Raw genomic sequence first — 27,516 nt, forward strand, 5'->3', positions numbered from 1 at the left:
ACTGTCTGTGGGGCTGGGGTGTGGCTCAGCACACTAATTCTCCACCTGCAGTGCTGACATCTCCGTATGCTGGCTGTTCTACTTCTAACCCAGCTCTCTGCTTACACCTGGGAAAGCTATGGAGGATGGCCTAAGTCCTTGGATGCCTGCATGCACGAGGGAGACCTAGAAGAGGCTCCTGGCTTTGGATTGGCTCAGCTCCGGCCATTGTGGCTAGCTGGAGCGAACCAGGAAGTACACGATTCTTTCTGTAAATCTTTCAAATAAAAATTAGTAAATTAACTTTTCAAAGTCCAGATCCTTAAATGCCTAGCCTCCAAATAGGGCTAAAAATTTGTTGAAATGAAAAAGAGCTTGTTCCTTTCAATGCCCTTGGGCCGGTTTAAAGGATGAGGGTTTGCAACAGTGGTAGTCCGTCTGTACCTGCACTTCCATTGTCAGACACGGCACTCAGCAATCACAAGTCCCCAAAACTGGAAGACAAGGTTCTTGGTGTCCATGCTGCCAAGCAGACACAGGACTAGAACTACCTGCGATGGGGCCTAGGGTAGGCACAATAGTCAGAAATAAAATTTTCTGTCAAGGTTTTTCCTACAAGCTGTGCCCCTGAAGAGATTTAAATCCCAAAACATCTATACCACATTAGATCCTGGTCCTAAGACTGCCGTCAGGGTAGAGACGGAGTTCGCGTACTCCCTACTCTGTCATCCCTGACACCACTCGGGTATCTCTTCAAATCTTTCCAACATCAATATTTTTTTTATTCCTAAAATTGTAAACACACCTACGTGAAAGAAGAAAGTTCTTAACTAAGGAAATATAGAAGACAGTCATGTGCAGGCAGATTCTGAAAGCATCCAGATTGCAGCAAAGGGGACCTGATAAGTACAGCATCTCTGCTTGTGAACTGTATTCAAAGAAGTAATAACAACGGTATTAAAACAAAAACATTCGATCGTATTTTCTTGCTGTGTCCTATTTTGCTGGACAGTTAGCATATACTCATGATCCTTTCTTGTTTAATTCCATTTTACTTAAAAGTCCAAGAGACAAGACTTTCATCCTCACAATCATAGCTGGGTCAGGCTGAAGCCAAAAGCCCAGCCTCTGCTCAAATCACTGACACAGGGTGGGGCTGTGGATGTAAGCAGAAGGTACTACTGGTACCCAGGTACTTGTTGCCCTCCAGGGTGTACGCTAGCAGAGGCCAGATGGGAAGAGTCACTGGGATGAAAACCAGGAAGTTGGATAGGGCATTCCTGTGTCCCAAATGGTGACTTAATTGTTGCTCCACACATCCACTGCACTCACAGTCTTATACACTTTAACTCATTAAAAACGGGTGTTGGGGGTGTGTTTGTGTTTTGTTGAATGTCACTTTCAGCAGATGTTTTCCTTTTCTTGAGAAATCCACTGCCAGGGACCGGGAGCAGGAGGTGGGAATATGGTCGTGTTCCGGCCAGCTGAGCCGGTAACGTGGCACGGCGAAGAATCTGGGGATGAGGCACCGACGTGGAGACCAGGGATGGTGGAAATGTCTCTCTCCGGCCTCTCTGGAGGCCTGCTTTTATTGCCTCCACTCTTGACCTTTCACCTAGTTCTTGTTTACCCTTTGCCCCACACCCTCATTAGCAGAATATTGGCTACAGCTGAGTTCCATTAGACCAGGAGCTTTCAGCCCCAAGCCCATTGCCTGTAGTGCTCAGCTTAGCGAGTGCTAACCAACTCCTTAGCCCACAACAGTCCAGGTCTCCCAGGTGGGCAGCAGGCCCAGTAACTTGAACCTTCATTTGCTTCCTTCCAGGGTCTGCACTGGCATGAAGTGGAAATGAGGAGCCAGAGCCAGGAACTGCACCCGGGCACTTCAATGTGAGTAAGGGAATCTTCCCAGCATCTTCTCTTCAAGGTATATAAATTATTTATTTGAAAGGCAGAGACGTCTTCCATCATCTGGTTCTCTCCCAAATGCCTGTAACAGATGGATCTGGGCCAGCTGAACCCAAGGGCTAGGAACTCCACCCGGACTTCCTATGTGGGCAAAAAGGTGCTCAAGCTTGTGGGCCATCGTCACCGCTTTCCCAGGCACACAGAGCAGAGCTGACCTGGAGGCCCAGCTGTCGCACAACACCAGCCCCTTCCCAGCATCTAGGACAGATGCCAATTCTGGAGATGTCAGAGTTAACTGCTGTGCCATCTTAGGTAACATTCTAATCACAAAACAGTATTTTTACTGCAAACACAGAAAAGAAATGTATTGCCTTTTTCCCACTTGGCCAAACTTATAATGATATTTGACTACACCAAAAAGTACTAAATGAATCAAAACTACTTTTTCTTGCAGATTTATTTTGGATAAAATAATTGGAAGACATTATTATGATACAGTGTACAAAAAGTCCAGGAAATAATTTAAGAGGGCATTTTAAGCACTGGGGTTCTGACCGAATCATAACAGTGTTGGCTCCCAACCGTGCAGGACATCTAGCCTTCTGCCCACATCCACAAGCAGAGATGCTCTCTTCACCAAACAAGAGAGCATCTCTATATGATGAATCAAAGTTCTCTCGCAAAGAAAATAAGGTTTTGTTTCACCCAGTCTTTCCAGTTCTGCAAATCTGAAACAATCAACCCTCCATTAAATGCAGAAACACTGTCTACTCCAAGTATTTGTATTATGCAGAGATAAAAATTCCCCACACCTATGTGGGATTTAATTTAGCAAAGCAAAGTATGCTTTACTTTTTTTTTTCAAGAAAACTAAGAAACAGCCGGCAACAGTCTACCCAAACCATGTTGACTGAACAGGACACTATCTCCTGTCCTTTTTACCAGCTTTCCTCTTTCCAGAGAGTAAGTGTTTGGGCTTCATGTCAAACACATGTCGATCGGACTCCCCTTTCTTGCCCAGGCGATTCATCTTCTTCTGGGCATTCTTCATCATGGTCTTGGCTTTCTTTACCATCTACAGAGGAGGAGCAAACAAGAAGAGTGTTACTCACTGCAAACAACACTTCCACTCTGCATTTTAATCACCAGGTGACAGTCGGACTTAATGACCAAGGACTGCTGTGTGAACAGACCCTGGTGAGTCTCACTCATTGCCTCTCCTCAGACCTACCACAGCACCAGCAGGAACTCCAGGACTACCTGCACATAAAGACTGGCTGAAAATCTTAAGACAAGTTGTACACCTAAAAAGCATTTGTAACCTTGAAGATTGGAGCACATCTGTTCTAAGTCCTTTCACACAAACTAAGACGCTGAGACGCTGGTCTTGTGAGAATGTATGTTTATGTACATCTGATCTACAAAGAACAATGTCAATATTAAAACCCAGATTTTTCAGAACAAAGTAGTATTGTGGAATGAAAAATGCAGACTTCTATAAAATAGCATACTAGATTACATACAGATTTCTATATCTGACTCTTAAAACCAATGAAACTACACATTTTTGTTGAATTAAGAGAGACTTTAAGAAAAAGAGACTATATACTTACTGTTTTCCCAACAGATGGCATGTGTGAGTGACCTAAGCTATTGATGTTTTTGGGTGGGAGAGAGGGATTTCCATAACATGCAGATAAGCGAATCATGAGGTGATTCAGTCATCTAGTGTCTCTGGGCTGCTCCATGATAGGGCCTTATGGGGCACCTGGTGCTGAGAGCACGGGCCTCAACAGCTGAGACCCGAAGTCAGCGTGCTGGCTCTTTATGAGATCATGCCTCTCAGGAAAAAGCAAGGACCAGCTAACAGTAGGACAATAATCTAGAGGCATCCAGCTCTATGTGGTCCAAGCTCTCAGAAGACTCCGAAAACTGGGAAATGCAGTACAACCCCTACCCACAGCTCCTGCCTCTCCATGCCATAACTACTCGTGTTCGTGCTGAGCCCTCCCATGATAACACTGGAGGTTATTCCTACACCAGAGACTAACCTTGACATCCCGAAGACCAGAGACATCACGTGGTGTTCGAGAGCAGCTCCGACTCCGGGTTACAGAAGAGGGTGGAACAGAATCCTCCCGCTTTCTTTTCCTAGTGACACTTCGAGATCTTCTTGCCTGGACTGCATAGTGAGCCTGAAAAGCAAGGAAAGCAAACTTCAGGGTTCAGGACTCTGGCCCTGCTACCAGGTTCAGTGACAAATTTAAACAAGGCAAACATGACAAGAGCGACTAAAACCCATTATAAGAACCAAAATCAGCTAAAGATCCTTAAGACACAAATATTTAATTCCACATTAATTCCCACTCAAACATCTTGTTTTCACTTAATTACAAGCTAACTTATGTTATAGAGCTGATTTTAACAGCAACTAACACATTGACTTGGACATAAACAACTTGCTTCTCTCCCTAGTTCTCCATTTGTGTTACCTATCCATGTCAGAAAGTTCAAACTTGAAGACAAGACATGTAGACTGCATGCCTAAGGACAGATTCTGTCAGCAAACCTGGTCAAGTCACAGCTGACTTAAATGAGTCCCTTAACTTTAGCACCCTTGGCTCCCTTGCCTGTGAAACAAGTATTCAGGCAGGCGTTTAGCTCCCACCTGAGTGCAACACAACAATGCAAGACACACAAAGCAAGTTAAGCACCCGCATACAACTGCTGATTCACAGCAAAAGAACCTGCCTAGAATGGGTCCTCAGGCTGGTAACTGCATCCTAGTTATCAGTTTTGAGTAATCCAAAACATGAAAAAAAAACTTTCTTATGTTCTAGCATAAATGACCACAAAAGAAAAATCTAACTTTAATAGCTACCAGAAACACTTTCTAACTTTGGGCCCCCTGAATGCAGTTTTTAACTACGTGGAGTCTGAAGCTAACTAAAGCATCAGACAGACGTGAATCACACTTCAAGTAAAAAACAATCTGAGTCACACAACAAAAAATTTATTTTATACTGATATCTTTTCTCCAGGTATGCTTTTGACTAATGTGAGTTCTTTACAGTTAACCTTAAATTCCTTCAAACAGCAAATAAATTAAACAGTAAACAATCCAAAAAAGAAATAAAGAAGCTTTGGCTTAACTGTATGAAAAGCTATCTACCATATTTCAACATACTTCATCTTTGTGTGATACAACAAGGTGATTTTTTTTCTTTGTGATATTGAATGTTTACCAAGTTTTCTTACTAACATAAAAGAGAATAAAAGATAAAGTATACCCAATAAGCCTCCAAAATGTTGGAAAAATGGAATTAAGTGCTACGTTTACTTTGGAGCAAACAGAAAAAAAAATCTGAAATTCACATATTTTCAGAAAACAGAATTTCCATGAACTTTTTAACCTTTACTTTACTTTCAATAATAACAAAAAACAAAAGCAACTGCACTGGGGGTCACATAAATTAATTTACATGAATAAAACCAGAACTTCAGCAAGACCCCTTGCCCACTCTCAGGAATGAGTTTTGATGAAGGATGATGGGAACTGCAGTCTTCGGGAACTCTTCTCAAATGGCTGAACAGTAAGACCCAAGTTGTGAAAACACCACCTTGCCACAGTGGCAAGAATCCTAAACTATTCACAACCAAACCCAGCATTCCCGAGGGAATTCGGCAGTGTGGGAGTCACATCCATCCACTTCAAAGCAAACTCGAAGCCAATAAACAGATACTGAAAATTCTGATTCCTTTTCTCTGAAACTTTAAATCAACTTCACAGGTTGCTAAGGGCCATTTGTTTTCCTAAACAAGGTTGTCTTTAGCCGTTTAATACGGAATCAGCTCCCAGCACACTTACATTGTCTTTATTGTCCATGTCAACACCAAGACTACGCATCTCGTTCTCCAAAACTGTCTTTTGAACCTGAAAATAAATTTTTTGAATGCCATTTTAAAATCACTTTGACGAAAAATCAAAAGTATTTTTAATATTGATTTAAGGCACATGTCTTAGTAGCTGTATTCTTCCTTGGCCTCATTTTCATGTTTTCTTTAAGCATACTTGTTTGTTTATATTTACTTGAAGGGCAGAGACACAGAGAGGTAGAGATCAGTCAGCAAATGCATACACTGTCCAGGGATCAGGTGAAGCCGAAGCAGGAGCCTGAGACTCCATCCAGGCCTCCCACACGGTGACAGGGACCAAGCACCTAGCCATCACCTACTGCCTCCCAGGGCTCACAAAGCAGGAAGCTGCAACTGGAAGGAGAGCTGGGACCAGAAGGCACTCCAATACATGGGCTGCAGGCATCCCAAGCAGAGCCTTAACTGTTGTCAAACACCTGTCGATATGATGGTTTTGGATAGCTCAGTTAAATCGCATGAAAACTAAAACTTACTAAGAAACTGCTATATATGAGGACATGTATACTTTTTTAAATTCTACCCAACAACTCAGGGGATGTTTCCATTATATAGATGAGCCACAAAAGCTGCAATGGTTAGAATGTTGGTATAATGTTAGTATGTTAGAATATTAGAATATTAGCATTAGGAAATGTTAGACCGCTTTGTGCAGAGAAACCACTACTTTGCTAGGTCAGGAGGCACATGGACTGTGGGAAAACTCCACGTTAGCGATAAATCTGTTCTTTGTTCCTCTGTAACCTTGTGAACAGTGTCACAAACCTTATCTACCAACTAACCCAGGTGCAGGAGGGCAGGGGCACAATTCTCAGGTCTTAGGAACTGGAGAAACCACAAAGGTATGAGAATGGGATGAGCCATAAAAGATAATGAGTGTGGGAACGGAATAAAAATTGACATGTCTGAAGTTTGTTACTTTTTGTTAACTTTGATGTATGTTACAGCCAAAAAGGGGCCTGTATAATCTCTAGCCTTTTGCTAGTTTGGGGTTCGACGACTGCTTGGCTGGCCTGTGTGCCCCAAGAATGGTCTGCCTGCTTTTGCATTACCAGCGAGACTCTGTTGTTTCTGAGGAGTTGGCAAAACCGGACCCTAACACAATTAGTGTCATACCCTTAGATAGACTCAGGGGCCAATATTACTCCTTCCAAAGTTACTGCATACTACTATTAAGAATCAGAAAAATGGCCAAGTCTGTCAAGAACCAGTCACCTGCCATCATAAACATGATCATCCACTTGGACATATGTATGTCAAGCTATTTTCCACTACATTTTACCTGTCCTGCATGTCATCTGATTTCTTTAGGGAACCATCTTCCAGTTTACTGCTTATTTCATGTGGCACGGTGCGGCTATCACAGAACCCTACCTCTCTGACAAAAGCATGAACAGAGCAAAAAAAGCTAAACAGCGCGCTAAGAATGCAGACATCTGCTTCATTCACATTAATATGTATTTCTCCCCATCTTAGCCAATCACAAAGGCCAGTTAAGTATCGTTTTGTTTAAATCAGACTGGGTTAAGTGTCTGTAAACTACAAAATTACAAGTCCTGAATGATGCAGAAAAAAAGTCAATACTCACACCATCTTTTAAGTCAATATACACAAAAAAACGAAGCACATGAAATCTTACAGCACAGATTGTATTCAATGATTTTGCTAGTCCACAATGAAAAAATTAGTTATGTATATATTTTTGGAAAAACAAAGCAAACAAACAAAAACCAACACTTTACCTTCTTAGCAGTTCGAGGCATCCTGGGTCCTTGTGTATTCTTTTCTTTGGATTGAAGAATTTTCAATTTCTTTTTTTCTCTAATTTGTTTTGCCAGCTGTCGAATTTCTGCCATTTCCTCATCTTCACTTTCAGAATCACTGTCATACTCCCCAGCAGCTGTTCTTAGCTCTTCTTCTTTCTCTAACTCTTCCAATTTCTTTAAAAATATAGGCACAATTAAAGAAAATTAATAAAGAGAACCTTCTAAGTAGGGGTGACAGCATGTGCAAGGCAAATGATTCCCTTAAGTCTTTGAGGTTCCAATGACCCTATGGTCAGGTCCCAATAGGATCTGTATTGTAACACAGATATCTATGCAGAGCACAACAGATGGCTGTGAGGAAAATGGAGACCACATGAACTGACAGCAGACTGGCTAACCATTCAGTCAGCTTTTCCTTTTTAAAACACTTCAACTTCAAGGCCAGAAGTGTGGAAAGATCACTTCCTTATTCCCTACAGAATCATTAGATAAGAAATATACAAAATCTCAAAAAGGCACAGCTGTATCGTAACCTAACCTAACAGATCTATCTAGCCAGGAGCCCAAGAGGCAGATCTGCCAGCCCCAAGAGGCCAGCGGCATCCTGCTACAGAAACTGGATGCAACAGGGCGATGAATGAAGGGCGCACAGCTGATAGGAAAAGGAAGATCACATGACTTCTCATCTCCAAGAGTGGACGACAGGATGGAAAGATAATGGAAAGCTAAAAAGACCAGAAAAGCAGGAAGACCAGCGAGGCAAGGCCATCAGGATGAAAAATAGATAATGCAGGACAAAGAAAATTATAGCTGGGAAATCAGTGAGAACAGTAAAGAGTAAGGGTGGATGACATGCAGGTTCACCTGTTGGAAACCCAAATAAATGTACTGGCAGTTTAACTACTAGAGCAGAAAAATTCAAGAACTAGTCCATGAAGAGTTTGCAAAAGACAGACTGAAAATACACATCGAGGAGGACATCTGGGAAATTGAGGAGTGGAAATGATCAGAAAATGCTAACAGCCAATGATTTATTGAGCAGGTTTTCAAAGAGCTTGACTGAGAAGAGAAGAAGGGTGACAACTAAAGGAGGACATATGGTCTAAGGTTTTTATTTTTAAAAAATAAGAGAGATATATATGCAAAAATAGGGCGGTGGGACTGAGCCGGGACAAAGATGCCAGCAATGAAGCAAATACCTAGAAAAGAGCAGATCTGAGAACAGACTAACACACTGACAGCCCACTCCTTTACCACATTAGAAAGCTGATTTATCAGGGGTGAGAACTACCTGGCCCACAGGCCATACAAGCCCTTGAAATCATTTAGTTTAGCCCTGCCAAGCCAACTGTCGGTAGAACTCAAAACCCAATAAAACTATAGCAGACTTATTTTTAAGATGGTAATTCTGTGTGATCTGTGAATGATGTTGTAAATATCCAAATGGCTCTTGGCAGAGAAAAGGTTCCCCACTACCGGTACAAAAACAGACATACAATCAGGAGATCAGAGATTTCCCAACCAGGGGACCTTCTTTTCTTGATAACACAAGGCCATCTACTGAGATTGGCAGGTGGAATATGAGCAGGAAGTCTGAGAAGGCAGAAAAGCCTGAAGCAAGCTTCTGACATATAATAAGGGGATCCAAAGTGCTGTGCCAATATCAGCTGGAGCAGCTGGAGACGTCTGCAGGACTGACAGGGCCAAGGAGGCCAAGCAGGGGAAAACAGTGTGAGATTGTACAAGGCACAGTGTGTGGATAGATGAGAAACTAAACAGGGAAGAAACGGAGAAGTGCTGACTGCAGAAAGAGAATGAAGGGAACAGACCCAGGTGAGCCCAAAGCTGTGTTTCCACAGTCAGATTAAAAAGGAAAAAAAAATCAACAATTTAAAAAGTGACACAGACCTTCATGATGGCAGGATCAATGTAATCGGCTATATTATGACCTTCCCAAATCTCAGGTATCTTATCATGTTTTTCCGATGAATTCATTAAATCCCAGTACTCTAAAGTTCAAAAACAAAGTTATGATTACAGTTGTTAATATGTTTATGTTAAATACTACAAACTAAAATGAGGTGTCAATCAAGGTTCCTCTACAGAGGTAACAAAGTACTTAACGCTGTACACTACACAGTATCTACGGTGTCAACCTCATTCAACACTTACTAGCTCTGAAATCACATTTTCCTCCATCCGCAAACAACAGCTCTATCCGTATCTACCTTCCAATATTCAAGAAATGAACAGTTTACAAATATGCCAGAAGACTTCTACTCACTTCACTGAAAAAGTTAACATGCCTTTGGCAATTTACAACTACTATATTCTAGCTCTTACTTTGAAGATCCAAAACATAGTCATCTCCCATTTCCAGTTCAAGATCTCGTTCCTGTAATGGGGAAAGAAAAAAAAAAATCAATTTCATTTTACCTTTCAGGCCTAGAAATGTTTTACCCTCTGTCAGTATGAGAAAAAAAAAAAATCTTTCAGTACCTATGCTATTTACAGTCTACCTTGATAGGAAAGCAGTTTTCCGGCCTTTTGGTGGACTGTATCTTACTTTGCATTTTTTCACTACTATCTCCCATCAGTTAAAAGCTACTCAAGAGGAATGGCCTTTAATGAGGATTTTCTGCTGTGTCCCAGTCTAACAGGCTGGCCCTTCGGTACTCTCAGCCACATCTCATGCCCCAAGCCTATGTCACCTACGCAAATACGACCTTGCTGGCCCCTCTCCACAAGGAAAACAGGGTCATAGTTAGATGCTAATATACCCTCTTCTTCTTGGGCTCCACAATTTCCATTCTCTTCTTGCGTGCCACCACTCCTTCTGGGATGAAAGGGGGTCTCTCCTGAGAAGACATTATCAGGAATATTTGTTAAGTGATGTCTCATTGAACATAAGAAAGCTTAATAAAAACTAAGGGCAATCTTCTGTTAGAAGGGGACCATACCCAGATGAATTAGGAACCAACAGCCTGGGAGTAGACTTTTGGCCAAGCGGTTCGGGTGCCCGAGTCCCATCCTTGCCTCTGGGTCGTGCCCCATTTTCGGGGAGCCAGCACTGACAGCTTGTGTCATGGGGCTCCTGCCACCCGTGTGAAAGGCCTGGACTGAGCTCCTCGCTCCTAGCTCTGCCTCCTGTCCAGCACAGGCATTTGGGGATTAAACTAGCTGAAGGGCAAACACTCTACATCTAGAATGAACAAGGGGAACTAGACCTAACAAAGGGGGCCAGCAGGGAGCCCTCGGGTTAACATGCCTGCATCCCATATGCAAGCAGCCAGGTTTGACATCTGATCTGTTACTGACTCCGCTGACTGGGCACCTGCCACCCACAAGAGAGACCTGGCCCGGCTCCTGACTTAAGTTCCGGTCCAGTCTGACCTAGCCTTAGCTGGTGCGAACACCAGAGGGTGAGAGCCCTTTTCTGTCTCTCAATAAATAAATGGAAACCCTCAACAGATTACTCTGGGGGAACAGGTTGTGAGATCAGTGTGGGAAAAGAGGCCAGGATGCTCCATGAAGCAATTCTAAAATTCTGCAAATATAATATCAAGATTATCCCCCAAAATTACAGGAAGATAAGAGAAAAATAGATCAACAAATGAAAAAAAATTTAGATAGAACTCTTTTTTTTTTAAAGATTTATTCATTTTATTACAGCCAGATATACACAGAGGAGGAGAGACAGAGTGGAAGATCTTCCGTCTGATGATTCATTCTCCAAATGGCCATGACTGGAGCGGAGCCAATCCCAAGCCAGGAGCCAAGACTCTCTTCCGGGTCTCCCACGCAGGTGCAGGGTCCCAAGGCTTTGGGCCGTCCTCGACTGCTTTCCCAGGCCACAAGCAGGGAGCTGGATGGGAAGTGGAGCTGCGGGATTAGGACCGGCACCCATATGGGACCCCGGGCCTTCAAGGCGAGGACTTTAGCTGCTAGGCCACGCCGCTGGGCCCATCTCCCTGCTTGTGGCCTGGGAAAGCAGTCGAGGACGGCCCAAAGCCTTGGGACCCTGCACCTGCGTGGGAGACCCGGAAGAGGTTCCAGGTTCCCGGCTTCAGATCGGCGCAGGACCGGCCATTGCGGCTCACTTGGGGAGTGAATCATCGGATGGAAGAACTTCCTCTCTGTCTCTCCTCCTCTCTGTATATCTGACTTTGTAATACAAAAATAAATAAATCTTAAAAAAAAGAAGATAATTTAACAAACACATTCAACAATCATTTCTGAAATAAACTACTGTCATTTGAAAATATAACTGGATATTGGATCAATACTGTAGCACAGTAGTTTAATCCTCCTTTCTTGGTGCTGGCCATCCCATGTGGGCACCAGTTTGAGTCCCAGCAGCTCCACTTTCAAACCAGTGCCCTGCTAATGCACCTAGGAGAGCAGTGGAGGATGGCCCAAGTGCCTGAGCCCCTGTACCCATGTGAGAAACATGGAAGAAGCTCTTGCCTCCCAATTTTAGACTGGCCCAGTTCTGGCCATTGTGACCATTTATAGAGTGAACCAGCAGATAAAGATCTCTCTCGCCCTCTGTAAATTTGCTTTTTAAACAAAAACAAATTGGGGTCTGGCACAATAACCTAGTGGCTAAAGTCCTTGCCTTGCATGCACCAAGATCCCATATACACATCAGTTTGGATCCCAGCTGTTCCACCTCCCATCCAGCTCCCTGCTTGTGGCCTGGGAAAGCAGTCAAGGACGGCCCAAAGCCTTGGGACCCTGCACCCACATGGAGACCAGAAGAAGCTCTTGGTTCCTGGCTTCAGATAGGCTGGGCTCTGGCCTTTGCAGCCACTTGGTGAATGAACCAACATTACTTCTCAGTCTTTTTGCTAAGAGATCAAGTAGGAAGTGAAGCAGCAGACGGAAGATTTTTCTCTTTACATCTCTGCCTTTCCAATAAAAATGAACTTTTAAAAAATACATCTTCTAAAAAACTAAAAAATGTTTTATATAACTGGATAAATATTCCCATGTCTCTCAGGATAAAGTAAATTCAAGACACAGCAAACACTATTCAAGAAAGGCAAAAGCCATTTAAAAAAATATAAGAGGGCCCGGTGCGATAGCATAGTGGTTAAAGTCCTCGCTTTGCACACTCCGGGATCCCATATGGGCACAGGTTCTAATCCCGGTGGCCCCACTTCCCATCCAGCTCCCTGCTTCTGGCCTGGGAAAGCAGTTGAGGATGGCCCAATGCCTTGGGACCCTGCACCCACATGGGAGACCCATGTGAGAGCTCCTGGCTTCTGGCTTGGGATTGGCTCAGCTTCAGCCGTTGTGGCTGCTTGGGGAGTGAATCATCGGACAGAAGATCTTTCTGTCTCCCCTCCTCTCTGTATATCTGCCTTTCCAATAAAAACGAATAAAATATATACATATATATATAAAAGAAAAGATACTTCTAGAAATATTATCAAGACAGATATCCTTTTATGTGTAACACCTGGGTGGTTTTCATTACACTCATTTTCTAAAAGCTTTCTGGAGTGATTTCAGGTTCCCAGAGTGTCAGTGGATCATAAAGTGCAAAATCATTTTTGTGGGACAGTAAAATCTTTTTCCACTGCCACACACTGGAATCTAGCGCATACAATGCTGAGTCAGTACTGCAGGTAAGGCCTCAGGGAAGGCCTCAGGGAAGGCCTCGCTACCTCCCCAAAGGCCCTCTTACCTTATCATCTCTCTTGTTTGGGATGGCTAAATGTAATCTGTTCAGCACCTCATTCACTTTGTTTCCCTTCATTTTGGTTTCCACTCGATGAGCCAAAAGCCTATCACAAGCCTAAAGAAACAAGACATGGAGTCACACAGACAGACAGCAGCCTCCCACTACGCATTTCAGACTGGAATCAAGAGTGCGACCCCTACTTCATTTCAGGGTAACATCTGGAAACAGAATCTGGAAGGAGCCCTCTCAAGGTCCACGGGCACCTGGCACCCGCCAGCCTGAGGGAGCTGCTGCCCAGACTGGTGGTGTCCTTCAAGTATCCTTCCTTATCTAGACGCAGTGATGCCCTTGGGACTCTAACTTGAGTAGTTCATCTATCTATAATTAGAGCCACAGCATCAAAACTGCCCTTTGATTTCAGGTTAAGAATAACAAGATGAAGTAGGAAATAATTAGGAGGCACCTGCCTCCTGCAGCTGTTCCTGCTTTTCACCCTACTTTTCTCCTTCTACTTCAGTAAAGATGTTATGAAAACAGTTACAAGTCACAGCAATCGATTAAAAATTCCCAATGGGGGGCAGCACTGTGGTGCAGTGAGTAAAGCCATGGCATCAGAATCCCATATGGACACCAGTTCAAATCCCAGCTACTCTACTTGTGAGCCAGCTCCCTCTTGAAGCGCCTGGGAAAGAAGTCCTTCAGCGTCCCCTGCAGCTGTGGGGGAGGCCAGGAAGAAGCTCCTGGCTCTCCAGCCCAGCTTCAGCCGCTGCAAGCAACCACTTGGGGAGTGAACCAGTGGAAGGGTGATTTCTCTTTGCTTTGCACCATTCATTAGCTACTCCAAGTAGTCCTGAGTGTTAACAGCACCTAGAAAGAAAATTAATTCTGCCCCAGGGGCTGACTTTTCGAAAATAAGATAATAGGAGGCTAGTTACTTGAGTTAAGAAAACACTGACCTCTGTTTTAACCTTAATGACACCTTCTTCAGTCAGGGTGCTAGTCTCTATTACTGGGAATCCTTCAGCTTGCAAATCTACAAATATTTTCTGGAAAAACAAGAGATGCATTATTGATTTCTAGTTTCCAATAGAACACGTTACACTGTTTTGCAAATGAAGGTTGCAAATATTCAACAACTGTGATTCTTAAAAAAACTTTTGAATAAACCAAGTAATCCAGAACTCCAGAACACTTGGTAAGACTTCACTTCCCCCCGCAAGCTGTGGGTAAATGCCTAGGTTGCATTGTATCTAGGCAAGTGTTACACTGCTGAGAGAAAAGTCTAGTTAATGCCAAATCTGTTAACTATACAGCAGTGTGCCAACATAGCTGCCTGATATATATCTATATTTTTAAAGACATGTTGGGGGGGTAGATGCCAGCACATTAATAGACAAGGTTCAAGTGTTATGTGGGCACTGGGGTAGGCAGGCAAGGCCCCTAGCTGGCATGACACACAGCCGGAGATCGTGCCTGGGGATGTGTGCACTCGCGGGCCACGGGAGGCTGTGGATCGCTCAGGGAAGCACCTTTGGAGGTATCTGAGGAAGGACTGCTGAGGAGTGACTTCTGTGGGACCTCCCACCATCCAGGCTACTGACATGCAGGTAAATGAGTGGGCTGAGAACAAGCAGTTTGGAGAAGGGAAGCTGGAGGACTTTCTGAGGCTAAAACAATGCACCTGCCCACGTGGAAGATCTGATCTGGGATTGCTGGTATCAAACACCATCTACCACCACATATGAAACCCATGGCTGGGGGGTCCTGCCTGGCAGGGCTCGACTAGAGTTCCCACTGGTGAGTGTTGGGGTACAGGGTGGGCCATGACACTAACCAGCCCACAAATTCTGTATGGGGCAGTGCATTCACCCCAGTGAACTGCCATACTAGTTGGTTTGCTTGAGGGCTAGGGGTAGTGAAGGGCTAGGCTAGGCAGGACCATGGAGTTCACCAATACTCATGGGTACTGGAGCTAGGAACAGGTCAGACTGGTCCAGGTTGTTATCATCCACAGGCATACCCAAAGATTAAGTGTGGGCGGACTGGGCTGCAATATCCACCAGCACACACAAAAAGCCAAGACTAGGGGGTGGTGGACTGTGCTGGGTAAGAGCCTAATAGCCGCTACCAGGTGTGAGATCTGGGTCTGGGAGTGAGCCTGGTAGGGGGAACTTGGGGAACTCTCCTGGTGGGCTGTAGCTGCCACTAGTGAGTGCGTGAGTCAGGGCTGGGTGTTGGCCAAGCCAGGCAGGAATTATGGGCAGGGCCAGGCCAAACCTTAGCACGCTGAGCATGCACGGGAGCAAGGATGGGGTTGTGAGAGCACCAGGGCTAGACTGCAGCATCCACTAGTGAGAGCACTAGGGCAGAAAAACCAGGCCAGGCTAAGCTATAGCATCTGATGGCAAAGGACAAGCTGGGCGATGGGTTATGCCGGCTGGGTCGAACAACCACAGGCACGTGCAAGATCTGTGACTGGCAGTGAGCCTAGTCGGGGAGCTAAGGGCACACTCCCAATGTGCTATGGTTTCTACAGGTGAATGCCAAGAGTCAGAATGAGGGCAGTGTTCTGGGTTGGATACGGTTGCAGTATCCCTCAGCATGGATGTGGACTGGGTCTGGGCTGTGTCAGACTGGGCTAGGCTCCAGCACTCACTGGTGCTCTCAGGAGCCAGAGTGGGTATAGGACAGGTGGGTTAGATCTCCTCACTCTAATCAATGGGCCACATGGGCATGCATCCCTCTCAACTGTGTAAACACCATCAATTTATTATTAAAGACACCACCTTTCAAAATATGAACTGAGAGAAGACCAAGATCTGAGTTTTAAAAAGAATGCAGTGATGCTCTTTCTTAAAGAAAAAACAAAACTAGCTTCCATATCCCAACAGAACTTCTTTGAAAGCATTATAAGTCTAGAAACTCCTAAATCATTAAGATTCTAAGAAAACGGACTTGATTGTATGCCCTTCACTCAATGTCCCATTTACATTTAGTTGTCAATATAACCAGCGTACAGAGGTGACAATGCATCACAACAAAGCATCTCACAGGCACGATTAATTCCCTCACCACAGGTTCCAAAGCAGCGGTCTTGGGTTTTAAAACCAAGGCCTGAACACCAATTCTGCATTAGTAATACATGGCCATGACAAAGATGGTCCCTGAGTCTACCTGTGCACGCGACAGCAGTCATCATGTGCTGTCATTCTGGATGAGAACTGCTGTGTCAAAAGCACCAATAACAAGAGGGAAGGCTATAACTGTTAATCCAATGTAATATTGTAACAGCATTCCGATACAAACTTGGCTTTCTGGTTTCCTGCAATTTTCCCAAAAACCAGTGATGGTAGGCATTACCTCCATTCCTTACCGCTCTGCTGGTGACGGGGGAAGCTGGGACCTAAGCACGTCTAACCCTCAGGTGTACTGAGCATCTCAGTACACCTGCTTCTCATGCCTGTAATGTCTTTTAGACTAGGAAACTGATGTTACCGGATAAATATGTCAGCGCTTCTGAAGACAAATTCATGCTCTGACGTTAGTGCTTACAAAAGCATCAACCTGAAGAAAACATGGATGTTTTTAGAAAAGCTAGTTCTTACTGTGAAGTTTCCAAATAGAATAAGAAACTGAGAAAGGAACAACATGCTCCTCCTATTTCAGGAACATGACACCAGGGAAGTTCTGGTTAAGCCTTACACAAGCTCTACGGAAACTAAGGCAGACTCTACACTCAATTCTGGAAAGCCCCCAGGACAAGTGCTTCCGGACCTTCGCTCTCGTGTGCTCAGTCACTCATTCTGACCCACTGACCAATAGAACTTCTTACACTACCACCAACAAGCACCGTTCTTAACTAGAAACTTTTGGAAAATGCCACTATAGCATACCTGATATTTGGAGGCCTGGAAGACAACACACCTCAGCCACTTAGTCCTCTCTCAGGCCACAGTCTAACAGTATTTTCCTAACTCGCAACAGTTAGGAAGCCTAGGTTTCAGATTTAGCTTGCCCCAGTCAGATTTTTACAATGTCACTGAACCTCTGAAGATATGAAGGTATTACCTCAACTGTAAAATAAAAACTGAGTCCGTACTGTCAAGATTCCTTCTTTGAAACTGACTGAGATGAGAATTCAGAATTAGAAAGTAAGAAACACCCCAAACATGAAGGTGATTTACCTGATCATCTTCAGAAAGTTCAGCTATTCTCTTCACATCACATTTGTTTGCAACAACTATAAGAGGCTAACAAAGAAAAAAATAATGAAATTCTTGCATTCATACCATACAAAACAAGCTAAATCATTTCTCGTCATACTTACCTTGTTGATAAAGAGAGGCTTTATATTCCGGAACAGTTCCAGCTGCTCCTTCAGCCCGTGTCCACACTGCTCAGACAAGTCCATCACATAGAGCACGGCCGCGCGGAGGTGAGCCAAGGCTGTGATGGCCTGCATCTCGATGGTGTTGCGGTCCTCTAAGGGGTGATCCAAGATCCCTGGGGTATCCACAACCTAACGAGTGAACACCAGTATTCCAAAGCACACTGATTAACCAACCTCTTTCCAATCTGTCGCAGAAACCATCCCACATACTGAAACCAGACCTTATAAACTAGCAGAACTCCAAAACTGACAATCATAAAAATAAAGCAGAGAGAAAAAGCACGTCTTTTTAAACACTAAATAAATGGGCGCGAGTGTGGGAACTCTGCAGAGCTCCCTGAAAAGTTGGCCAATGACCTTGAGACAATCACTCCTTTGCTCACCACTAACAGCGGAAAATAAAGAAACCGAAATAACCCCCAACCTCCCAAATTTTAGGACTTATTCATCAGTTATAAAATCAGACTGCTGAAACAGTATTTCACATGTTTTTAAGTAATATACAAGCCACTGGTAACAACAGAACTAAAGACAGGCAGAATTTAATTTCATTACAAGTATATACTGTTGAACACAGAGAAACTCACACTGCTGGCTTGTTATTTCTTTTGAAGCTGTATGGGAAAACTGTTAACTACCCTCATGTATCTCTCCTAAGTTCAGACAGGTTTTCTTCATGGTGAAAGAAAAATTTCAAGTTCTTGGTCACTCCAGAGAATCTATTTTCCTTACCTCCTCAGAGCTGATGCTACACTACTTTCAGTATACCAGGAAAAGGATAAACATCCTGGTGCTTCAGAAATCATTAAAATCAGATTTCATTACCAAAATATCCAATATGCTGCTTATTTGTTTAAAGATAAGACTCTCACCTGCCAACGCAGATACTTGTAATCCATGTGCCCAACAAACAGAGACTTGGTTGTAAATGCATAGGGCTGAACATCTACATCTGCTCTGGTCACCTGCAAGCAAAAAATCCATCACAACTGTCAGTCATCGGAATGCTAACTTTACTTCCTGCCAAACAGCAAGACTCATTCCTGGTAGGAGAGTGCAGGAGACTTCATGACGAAAATGCACAGGACAGGAATATCCACGTTTGATAAGTGGCCCGGCTTCTCTTCCCACAGCACAGGGCTCAGGACTTTGGTTTCAGGGCGGAGGCAAGGTCCTATATTTGGAGGACAGATACCATCACATCCTGCCCCCCTGCCCACTTGCCCTTTACCTCACAGAGCCCAACAGAGGTCTACAGTGAGGGAAACACCCCATGCCCACAGCCCACCAGCCAAACACTGTCAACAAACTGGATACATGGGTTGTATGGCCTTGGAACTCAAGTTTTCATTTTGTATGCAGTGAAAAAGTCACACAGAACACAGCCAGCTGCGGAAGGTTCAGAGCATCCCGACAAGTGTGTGAACTGACAGGTGGGACCTTGCCAAGCTTCATCGAGACGCGATGGCAGTCTGTACACCTAGGAATCTAAGAACCTGCCTCAAAGCAAAAGCATTCTTTGTAAGGTTTACTTATTTGAGAGTAGGATAGAGTGCATGTGAGAAAGTAAATGTGAAATAGGAGAACTTTGCATGTACTGGTTCAACTGAGCAGACACCCACAACAGCCGTGGCCGAACCAGGTAACAGCCCGGAGCTGGCACTCCAGCCCATCCTCCGGTGTGAGTGACAGGGATGCTAGCACTGCAGGAACAACCTGCTGCCTCCGAGCTGCACATCAGCAGCATTCTGACCACAAGTGGAAATGGGACTAGGTGCCAGACACTCCAAAGTGGCTTACCCTTCCTTTGGTGCCACAAAGCCTGCCTTGCAAAATGTTCTCAGCACCAAGTAAGCCACACCACTGTTAAAAATTGTTTTGGCATATTCACTGGTGCTGATTCCAAGGTGACATTTAAAATGTTCTTTAATTCTTTTCAGATCTCGGTTCAGCTCAACTGTGCTGAAGCACAAAATTCTTGAGTTACCTAATGTCACCATATTACCACTATAATGGAAAAAGCAGTTTGTGTGAAAGCTGACACAGCAACTATTAAGACAAAGCATTAAAGAAGTGGCTACAGCAACAGGTATCTGGACTGGGGTGACGGTTCTGCTCCGGATTCCAGCTTTCTGCTAACAACACGTGCCCTGGGAGGCAGCACGTGATGCTGCCTGGCTGTTGGATCCCTGTTACCCACCTGGGAGATTCAGACAGAGCTCCTGGCTCCTGATTCACACTCGACACCAGACTAGACTCAATAAGCGAATCCTCCACCCTGTGGTGCTAGCATCCCAGTTCATGTCTGGCTGCCCCACTTCCTATCCAACTCCCTGCTTGTGCCTTGGAAGGGCAGCAGAGGATGGCCCAAGTCCTCAGGACCCTGCACCCACATAAGACACAAAAGCAGCTGCTGGAGCCCAGCTTTGGATCAGCCCAGTTCTGGCAGTTGCATTAATTGGGGAGGGGCTGTGAATCAGCAGATGAAAGCCCTTCTTTCTCTATTTGTTCATCTCTCTGTAAAATCTGCCTTTCAAATAAAAGTCTTAAAACACACACACACGGGCCCAGCACAATAGCGTAGTGGTTAAAGTCCTCGTCTTGAATGCGCCGGGATCCCATATGGGTCCCAGTTCTAATCCTGGCAGCCCTACATCCCATCCAGCTCCCTGCTTGTGGTCTGGGAAAACAGTCGAGGACAGCCCAAAGCTTTGGGACCCTGCACCCGCGTGGGAAACCTGGAAGAGCTCCTGGCTTTGGATTGGCTCAGTTCCAACCAGTGCGGTCACTTGGGGAGTGAACCATTGGACGGAAGATCTTCCTCTCTGTCTCTCCTCCTCTCTGTATATTCACCTTTCCAATAAAACACACACACATACACACACACCAACCTTATTGATGAAGCTGGATTTTCCAACATTTGGGTACCCACATAAAAGCAGAGTCCTTGTATTTGGATCAATGGTTGGCAAACGGGATAAATGCTGACGCACTGTGAAGGTTAAGATGAAGAATTAACAAACTCAGAAGTTTTTGATTTGCCTGAAATTTTCTTCCAATTACCTGTCCTTCAGGCTCTTTACTCATATAATGCGAGTGACTGATAGAGCAGGAATTGATGAAAAAAGAATTTTTTGCAGAGGGTAATGACAAATACACTAACTAGGATGGTGTATATATAGGGTCCAGCGCAGTAGCCTGGTGGCTAAAGTCCTCACCTTGAACGTGTCAGGATCCCATATGGGCACCAGTTCTAATCCCGGCAGCCCTGCTTCCCACCCAGCTCCCTGCCTGCGGCCTGGGAAAGCAGTCGAGGACGACCCAAAGCATTGGGACCCTGCACCCGTGTGGGAGACCCGGAGGAGTTTCTGGCTCCGGCCTGTTGTGTCTGGAAGATCTTCCTCTCTGTCTCTCCTCCTCTCTGTATATCTGACTTTCCAATAAAAGTAAATAAACCTTAGAAAAAAGAAAGATATTTCCCAACCATGGCCCGGTAAATGATACACCCAGGTATTCTGATGCACTAGATCAGAGATATGCCATGTCTCACAAGTGTCCTGAATACTCCTACTCAGATACTTGACAAACAGCATCGCCTGAAGCACACGGGCTTTAGTTTTCTGGCTACTGTGTGGGTGATTTCCATTTGACTGCCTCATCTGTAACACAAACAGCTCCATGGCCTACTCAGTGAAGACCAGCTTGGATGGAAGCATCCAGCTACCAGAAATCATTTGCAGGATGTGGGGGGAGAACAAAACCCAGAGAATCCAAACAGTCTGTGATGTGAAAATATACGTAAGTAGGAAAAGCAGGCCAACTGTTTCAACAAAACTCTGCATCAACTCAGAAATTATTCTATTAAATACTAGCTTTTTCGAAAAGGTCAACAGGCAAAACTCTGACACTTCTTATATTTTCAACATTATGATTTATGTCTATGTTTTACTTAGTAACTGTTAAAAAAAAATAAGCTTCCTCAACAGTGCTGTTAATCTATAACCATTCCATGCGCTAAGGCACTTTTCCAACCATACACAGCCTTTTAGAATTTCATACAGGTTTGCCTAGGAAAACTCATTTGAGCTTGTGAGCTCTAAAACAGCACCATCTCCCGGCTCAGTGGGCCAAGTACCTTGCTCCAAGTACTCCAGGCTCTGCCGCTGCCTCTTGATGACGGTGCACATGCGCCCCAGGGCGGCGCGCTTCAGCTGCTTACAGCGGTACAGGGAGTCACCGTACTTCATGAGCCGCACGTAATCTTTGGCAACACTTAAAAAAAAAAAAAAAGTAAGTATTTTTTCCACTTTCGACAATAACTTAGAAGATAGTAGAGCAAGCAACAAAATACCTTACTTGTCCACTAAATTTTTAGCAATATTTATTTGTCCCAGAGCCAACTTGTAATGATCCTTGTCGTAGAGAATGTTCATCAGATCAGCATAAAACGGATGGATATCCTGAAACAAACAAATAGTCATGAAGTGGTCACTGCAGATTGTTTCTGTAAAGCAGGGAGAGAGAAGCCTTCTTAGGCCAAGGGCTGTCTGGGTATCTATGACATGTGTGGGGCATAGAAAATCAACCCACAAACTTGCCTGCTCTAGGTGTATTAGCTTTCAAGCCTCATCTGTGGCTGCCTGGGCGGGGGAAGGCCCAATGATCTCCTTCAGGGACCAGAGGATCCCCACCCTAAGGCACTAACTTACCTCATAAACTCTTTAAGGTCAGATACTTCGTTTCCCTTTCTGTCAAACTAGTCCCCCTACAGGTTCTGCCAGTTCCTATTTACATGGCTACCTGAGTTGCCCATGGTCACTTACATCCAACTTGGGGAAATCCGTAAGAATCTGTGAGAGCCGGTCATGATAATTTTGCTGCGTAAATTTGACTTTTCTCATATAAAAATGTCGAATCCGATGAATCTGGTAATGTTTGTGAATCACTGTTGGGGTCTTTCGTTGAGTCTTCGATAATGTCAGGTCGATAAAGTCCTGCAATGAACAATATAAGGCATATTCATGTCCAGTATTTCGTGTACTTATTCAAAATCTTCTTACAAAAACACCCCATGGTACACTATTACACAACAAGAATTTATTTCTTCTAACCAAATTCTTCAAATAAAACTATTTCAACTTTCAGTAGGTTACTTTAAAAGGGTGGGCTCGGGACACCCTCATCCCACCATCCCATCTTGCAGTGCCTGGGTTCCCAGCCCCACTTCCTGCTCAGGTGGTGGGGAGTGGCAGCACAGGAGAGCTGGCGCATCTAGGTTCACACACCTGCCGGTGGAAGACAAAGCCTGCATCCCAGGCTGCAGGCAAATCGAAGAACTTGCTCTCTGCCCCCCGCCTTTAAAAAAACCTCTTCCAAGTAAGTACCTTTTCTTAAGAAGTTTATCTTCCCTAGCCCCCTGCCTTCTACCTGCCTGCACTCTTGAGGATGAAAAGTAACAGTGTTTCTCCTCATCTTTCCCTTCCTGACCCACCCTCCCCAACACGAGTCAGGCACACCCACAGTCCTGACCCTCTGAATTAGCTATACCACTTGCTTCAAAAGAAGTTTATTTTAGTAGCAGAAGTCTTGAAATCCACATGAAGATTTTCAAAATACATGCTCCCCATGAACCGTTTTGAAGACCTCTTATATTATTCAGAGCTTGTAAGAAATGTTCACCTACTGAAACAAACTTCACCCCACACACCACCTTCCAAGTCTCTCAACTTTGGAAACTTATCAGATAAGTATAAATCAGGGGAAGACATTAACATAAACAACTCTGCATCTTTCACGTGCATTTCTTTGAAAGTACACAAAGCAGGTGAACAACTATTTGAGGACATGTGAAAGCTCTGCATGACTTCCGCAGGGCAAGCTTTCCAGCAAATATTTTCAACCCAAAGGATGACTGCATATTCCTCTAACTTCCACATTTTTATGTTCCTAAGTGCTTCTACGTAGCCCTCAGGATCTTCACTTAGTAGTTCCTAACACAAGCAGTATTCCCACAGTTTTCTGATGGGATTTTTAAAGAGATTTCCAAGCACCCAAAGATCACCCACACGCATCTTTCAGGCATCAGTAAACGTGTCTTCTAGGAGAACTAACGTCCCTCGTGATGCGTGCTACACCACCCACGTATTTCCAAGCTCAGCACACAGCTCCGGGACGGGAGCGACGCTCCCCGCGTGCGGGGTCCTACCGCAGACCCACATTCTTAGGCACCCCGATCCTCCCCGGCCAGGACTCGAACACGCGGCCCGGAGTGGGGCGGCAGCTGAGGGCCCTGGGCTCGGGGCACCACCCTCACGGCTCAGGCCACGCAGGCTACCCCGGCGGCCCGGCCCAGGCAAAGGGAGACGTGTCCCAGCCGCCTACCTTGGCGGACGGCACCACCGTGATCTTCTTGAAGTTGTAGTGCGCCATGCCGGCAGCAGAACGCACGCGGACAGGGCACGGTAGGCGGTGACGGCACTTCCGCCATCGGACGCCAGCGGCGCGTCATTTCCGGCCTGCTCTCCGCGGCCCCGCCCCAAGTCCTGCAGTGCCCTCTGGATCCACAGCGCGCCCACGCGGCCCGGAGGTCCGCCTGCCGAGGGCTCCGGGAGTGAGGCTTCAGGGAACCGGGTGAGGTGGGGCGCGACGCGAGCCGTTGGGGTCTGCAGAGGTGGTGGGTGACGAGAGGCAGGGCTCCCTGCTCGCCTCGCTGGACACGGGATAGCGGGTCAGGGCAGTGCTGTGGGCGTGGGCTGCCCCTGGGGCTCAGCTCCGGGAGCCGGGGAGTCTCCCTGCAGGCCCCGGCGCACTGGGGCGTCACGGTCATGGTCAGTCCTGCCGAGAAGGCGTCCCGTCCTCCCGCTTTGGCCGCGAGGCGGCGGGCTCCAAGGGCAAGCCCGGCACGTCCACGGTGGGCGCTGCAGAAGCCCGGGCCGCGCCGCTGTCCGGGAGCGAGAGCAGACGACGACCGGTGGCGGGACTTCATGCAAACGTCCCAGTACGGAATGGGCGCGCGCAGGCAGGCCGGGCTAGCTCCACCCTTGGGCTTCCCCGGGCAGCATGGTTGCCCATTGCTTTGGTTCCATCTGCTCCGTAAGACGGGACAGCTTGCAAGCTAATTCTCCACCTGCGGTGACGCATCCAATATGGGCGCAGCACTTCCGACCCAGCGCCCAGCACGTGGCCTGGGATAGCAGGGGAGGATGACCCCAAACCCTGGGGTTCTGCATCCACATAGGAGACCTGGAGGAAGCTGCTGGCTCTTGGCTTTGCACCAGTCCAGCTGTAGCTGCTATGGCTATTTGGGAGTGAATCAGTGGATGGAAGCTCCCTCTCTTTGAGTAGCTCTGATCTTCAAGTAAAAATAAATAAATGTGAAAAAGGGAAAAAGGTCAACGGGTCAACGTTCCATCTGATGTGTTCGTTAAGTTTCAAGATCTTTTTCCCTTCCTTCCATCCCAGCCCATCCCGTCCCATCCCGTCCCATTCCAGCCCAGCCCAGTCAAGGTTTTATGGTAAGTTTCCCTCACTGCCTTTCCCTAAGTAGCTTTCCCTCAGGAGTTTGTCCTCCACCCTTTTTTCCCCCCCATCAAGGCCCTTTTTCTGAATGGCAGCTTCACCCACCACGTCTGCAGGAAAGGCTCCAGTGAAATCAGTATGAATGGCTGGATTTCCGCTTTCGGTCTGGCGGAACACTTTGGCTGCATTGTGAAAGCCCCTGCCCGTGTGATTCCAGATATGCCAGACTCAGCGTATCTGCACATCGAAGGCCATCATCTTGCTCTCCTCCTGGCTGTGCGGTCAGAGGGCAGCCATGCCCTGCCTCCCTGCATGGGACTGCACAGAGCAAGGGGCGGGCTCGGCCTGCTGCTGAAGACCAGAAAACAGGGCAAAGGTGAGGTCAGGAAACAGAAGCAGAGGGGCCCAAATCCTGTGCTAAAATCCCAGGAGAAGCGCAGAGAGGGAAGGCCTGACTTGAGGCAGTAGTGTTGAAACTGACTCTACATAGGGGCAGCTGGGAGTCAGTCCTTGGGGGTCTGAGGAGAAGGTTGGACACCTAGCAGCGTAACTTCTGCTAATGGAACAACCACTCCTGCAGGTGAACTGAGAGCCACATGCCACGTGCAACCTCTGTGGGGCTGACTGTGACTCTAGCACTGGTCAGAGCTGTGGACCACAAATTAACTCATTGCGTTACAACAGCCTGCAGGTGGTGGCACAGTGAGGTGAATACCACAGTATGGTTTCACAGCTAATAAGCAGCCATGTTGGCCTTAAGCATACATGCCCTGGTTCCCACAAACTTGCTTGTAACCCTTCACTGTCTTGCCGCTGTGTCATTTTGGGTGATTCTCTCACTTCTCGGATCCTTTTGACAAGTATGGATCATTCTTTTTTTAAACATTCATTCATTTTATCACAAAGTCAGATACACAGAGAGGAGAAGAGACAGAGAGGAAGATCTTCCGTCCGATGATTCACTCCCCAAGTGAGTGCAACGGCCGGTGCTGCGTAATCCGAAGCCGGGAACCAGGAACCTCTTCCAGGTCTCCCATGCGGGTGCAGGGTCCCAAAGCTTTGGGCCGTCTTCAACTGCTTTCCCAGGTCACAAGCAGGGAGCTGGATGGGAAGTGGAGCTGCCGGGATAAGAACCGGCGCCCATTGGGATCCCGGCGCGTTCAAGGCGAGGACTTTAGCTACTAGGCCACAGTGCCGGTCCCAAGTATGTATCATTCTTGTGGGAGAAAGACTCATACATTTCAACACTGAAAGTCATTTTGAACCATCTTCTCAGCTGTCATACTAACAATGATGTCCACCTTTGTGTTATCAGCAATTTGAAATTAGCACGCCGCCTGTCTCTGTAAGGCACCCAACAGAAAGTTGACAGGATAGTTACAATTCACAAACTATAATTATTAGCTAAACCACAGAAAAGTTCTATGTTTTAAATTTTATTATGATGATGATTGGAAAGTTAAAGTTACAGACAAATATGGAGGAAGAGATGAGCTGTTCCATCCAATGATTTACTCCCCAAATGACCACAATGGCCAGAGGTGGGCTGATCTGCCTCCAGGAGCCTGGAGCTTCTTCTGGGTCCCAGGGACTTGCACTGTCCTCCAGTGTTTTCTTTTTTAAAAAAATTACAAAGTCAGATACACAGAGAGGAAAAGAGACAGAGAGGAAGATCTTCCGTCCGATGATTCACTCCCCAAGTGAGCCACAATGGCTGGTGCTGCGCCAATCCAAAGCCAGGAGCCAGGAGCTTCCTCCAGGTCTCCCATGCAGGTGCAGGGTCCCAAAGCCCTGGGACGTCCTCGGCTGCTTTCCCAGGCCACAAGCAGGGAGCTGGGTGGGAAGCAGGGCTCCTGGGATTAGAACCAGCACACATATGGGATCCTGACACGTTCAAGGTGAGGACTTAAGCCGCTAGGCCCCCGTGCCGGGACCTGTCCTCCAGTGTTTTTCCAGGCACATTAGCAGGGAGCTGGATTGGAAATGAAACAGCTGGGACTCAAACCTGCACCCCCATGGGATGCTGGCACTGCAGTGAGTGCCCTAACAGGCCATGCCACAGCACTGGCCCCAAAAGGCATACTGGCCACCACTTTTGAGATTAGCAAATCCATGTATATAATCATATTCAGTCTCATTTGGTAATATCCTGGTTTCTTCAGATCCAGCATTTAGATATCTAGTCAATCCTTGGCTTTGGGTGGAGAATCATTGTCTATTTAGCTCCTAACTCCAGGCAATAATTATCTTACATTATTATGCAATATATAATATAAATACATTTATAAGATAATTAAAAGTTACCATACATTTGTAAAGTAAATTAAAATTTA

At 45.8% G+C, this 27,516-nt stretch overlaps 1 protein-coding gene across 1 annotated transcript; it reads right to left on the reverse strand.

Annotated features, from left to right (window-relative positions):
* Window positions 1–2,326: 2,326 nt before the first annotated feature.
* On the reverse strand, window positions 2,327–24,180 carry GTPBP4 (GTP binding protein 4). The gene is made up of 17 exons (XM_004588464.3): window positions 24,047–24,180; window positions 22,489–22,659; window positions 22,022–22,125; window positions 21,801–21,937; window positions 20,557–20,657; window positions 18,538–18,630; window positions 17,603–17,794; window positions 17,460–17,525; window positions 14,232–14,321; window positions 13,279–13,389; window positions 10,367–10,444; window positions 9,930–9,981; window positions 9,495–9,595; window positions 7,563–7,760; window positions 5,756–5,821; window positions 3,939–4,082; window positions 2,327–2,962 (listed from the first exon to the last, which is right to left on the reverse strand). Exons 1-17 carry the CDS (start codon window positions 24,092–24,094, stop codon window positions 2,810–2,812), a joined length of 1,905 nt encoding a protein of 634 aa, XP_004588521.1. The 5' UTR covers window positions 24,095–24,180; the 3' UTR covers window positions 2,327–2,809.
* Window positions 24,181–27,516: the final 3,336 nt, after the last annotated feature.

The sequence above is a fragment of the Ochotona princeps genome, chromosome 10 (genome assembly GCF_030435755.1).
Source record: "Ochotona princeps isolate mOchPri1 chromosome 10, mOchPri1.hap1, whole genome shotgun sequence".
In the NCBI taxonomy this organism is placed as follows: Eukaryota; Metazoa; Chordata; class Mammalia; order Lagomorpha; family Ochotonidae; genus Ochotona; species Ochotona princeps.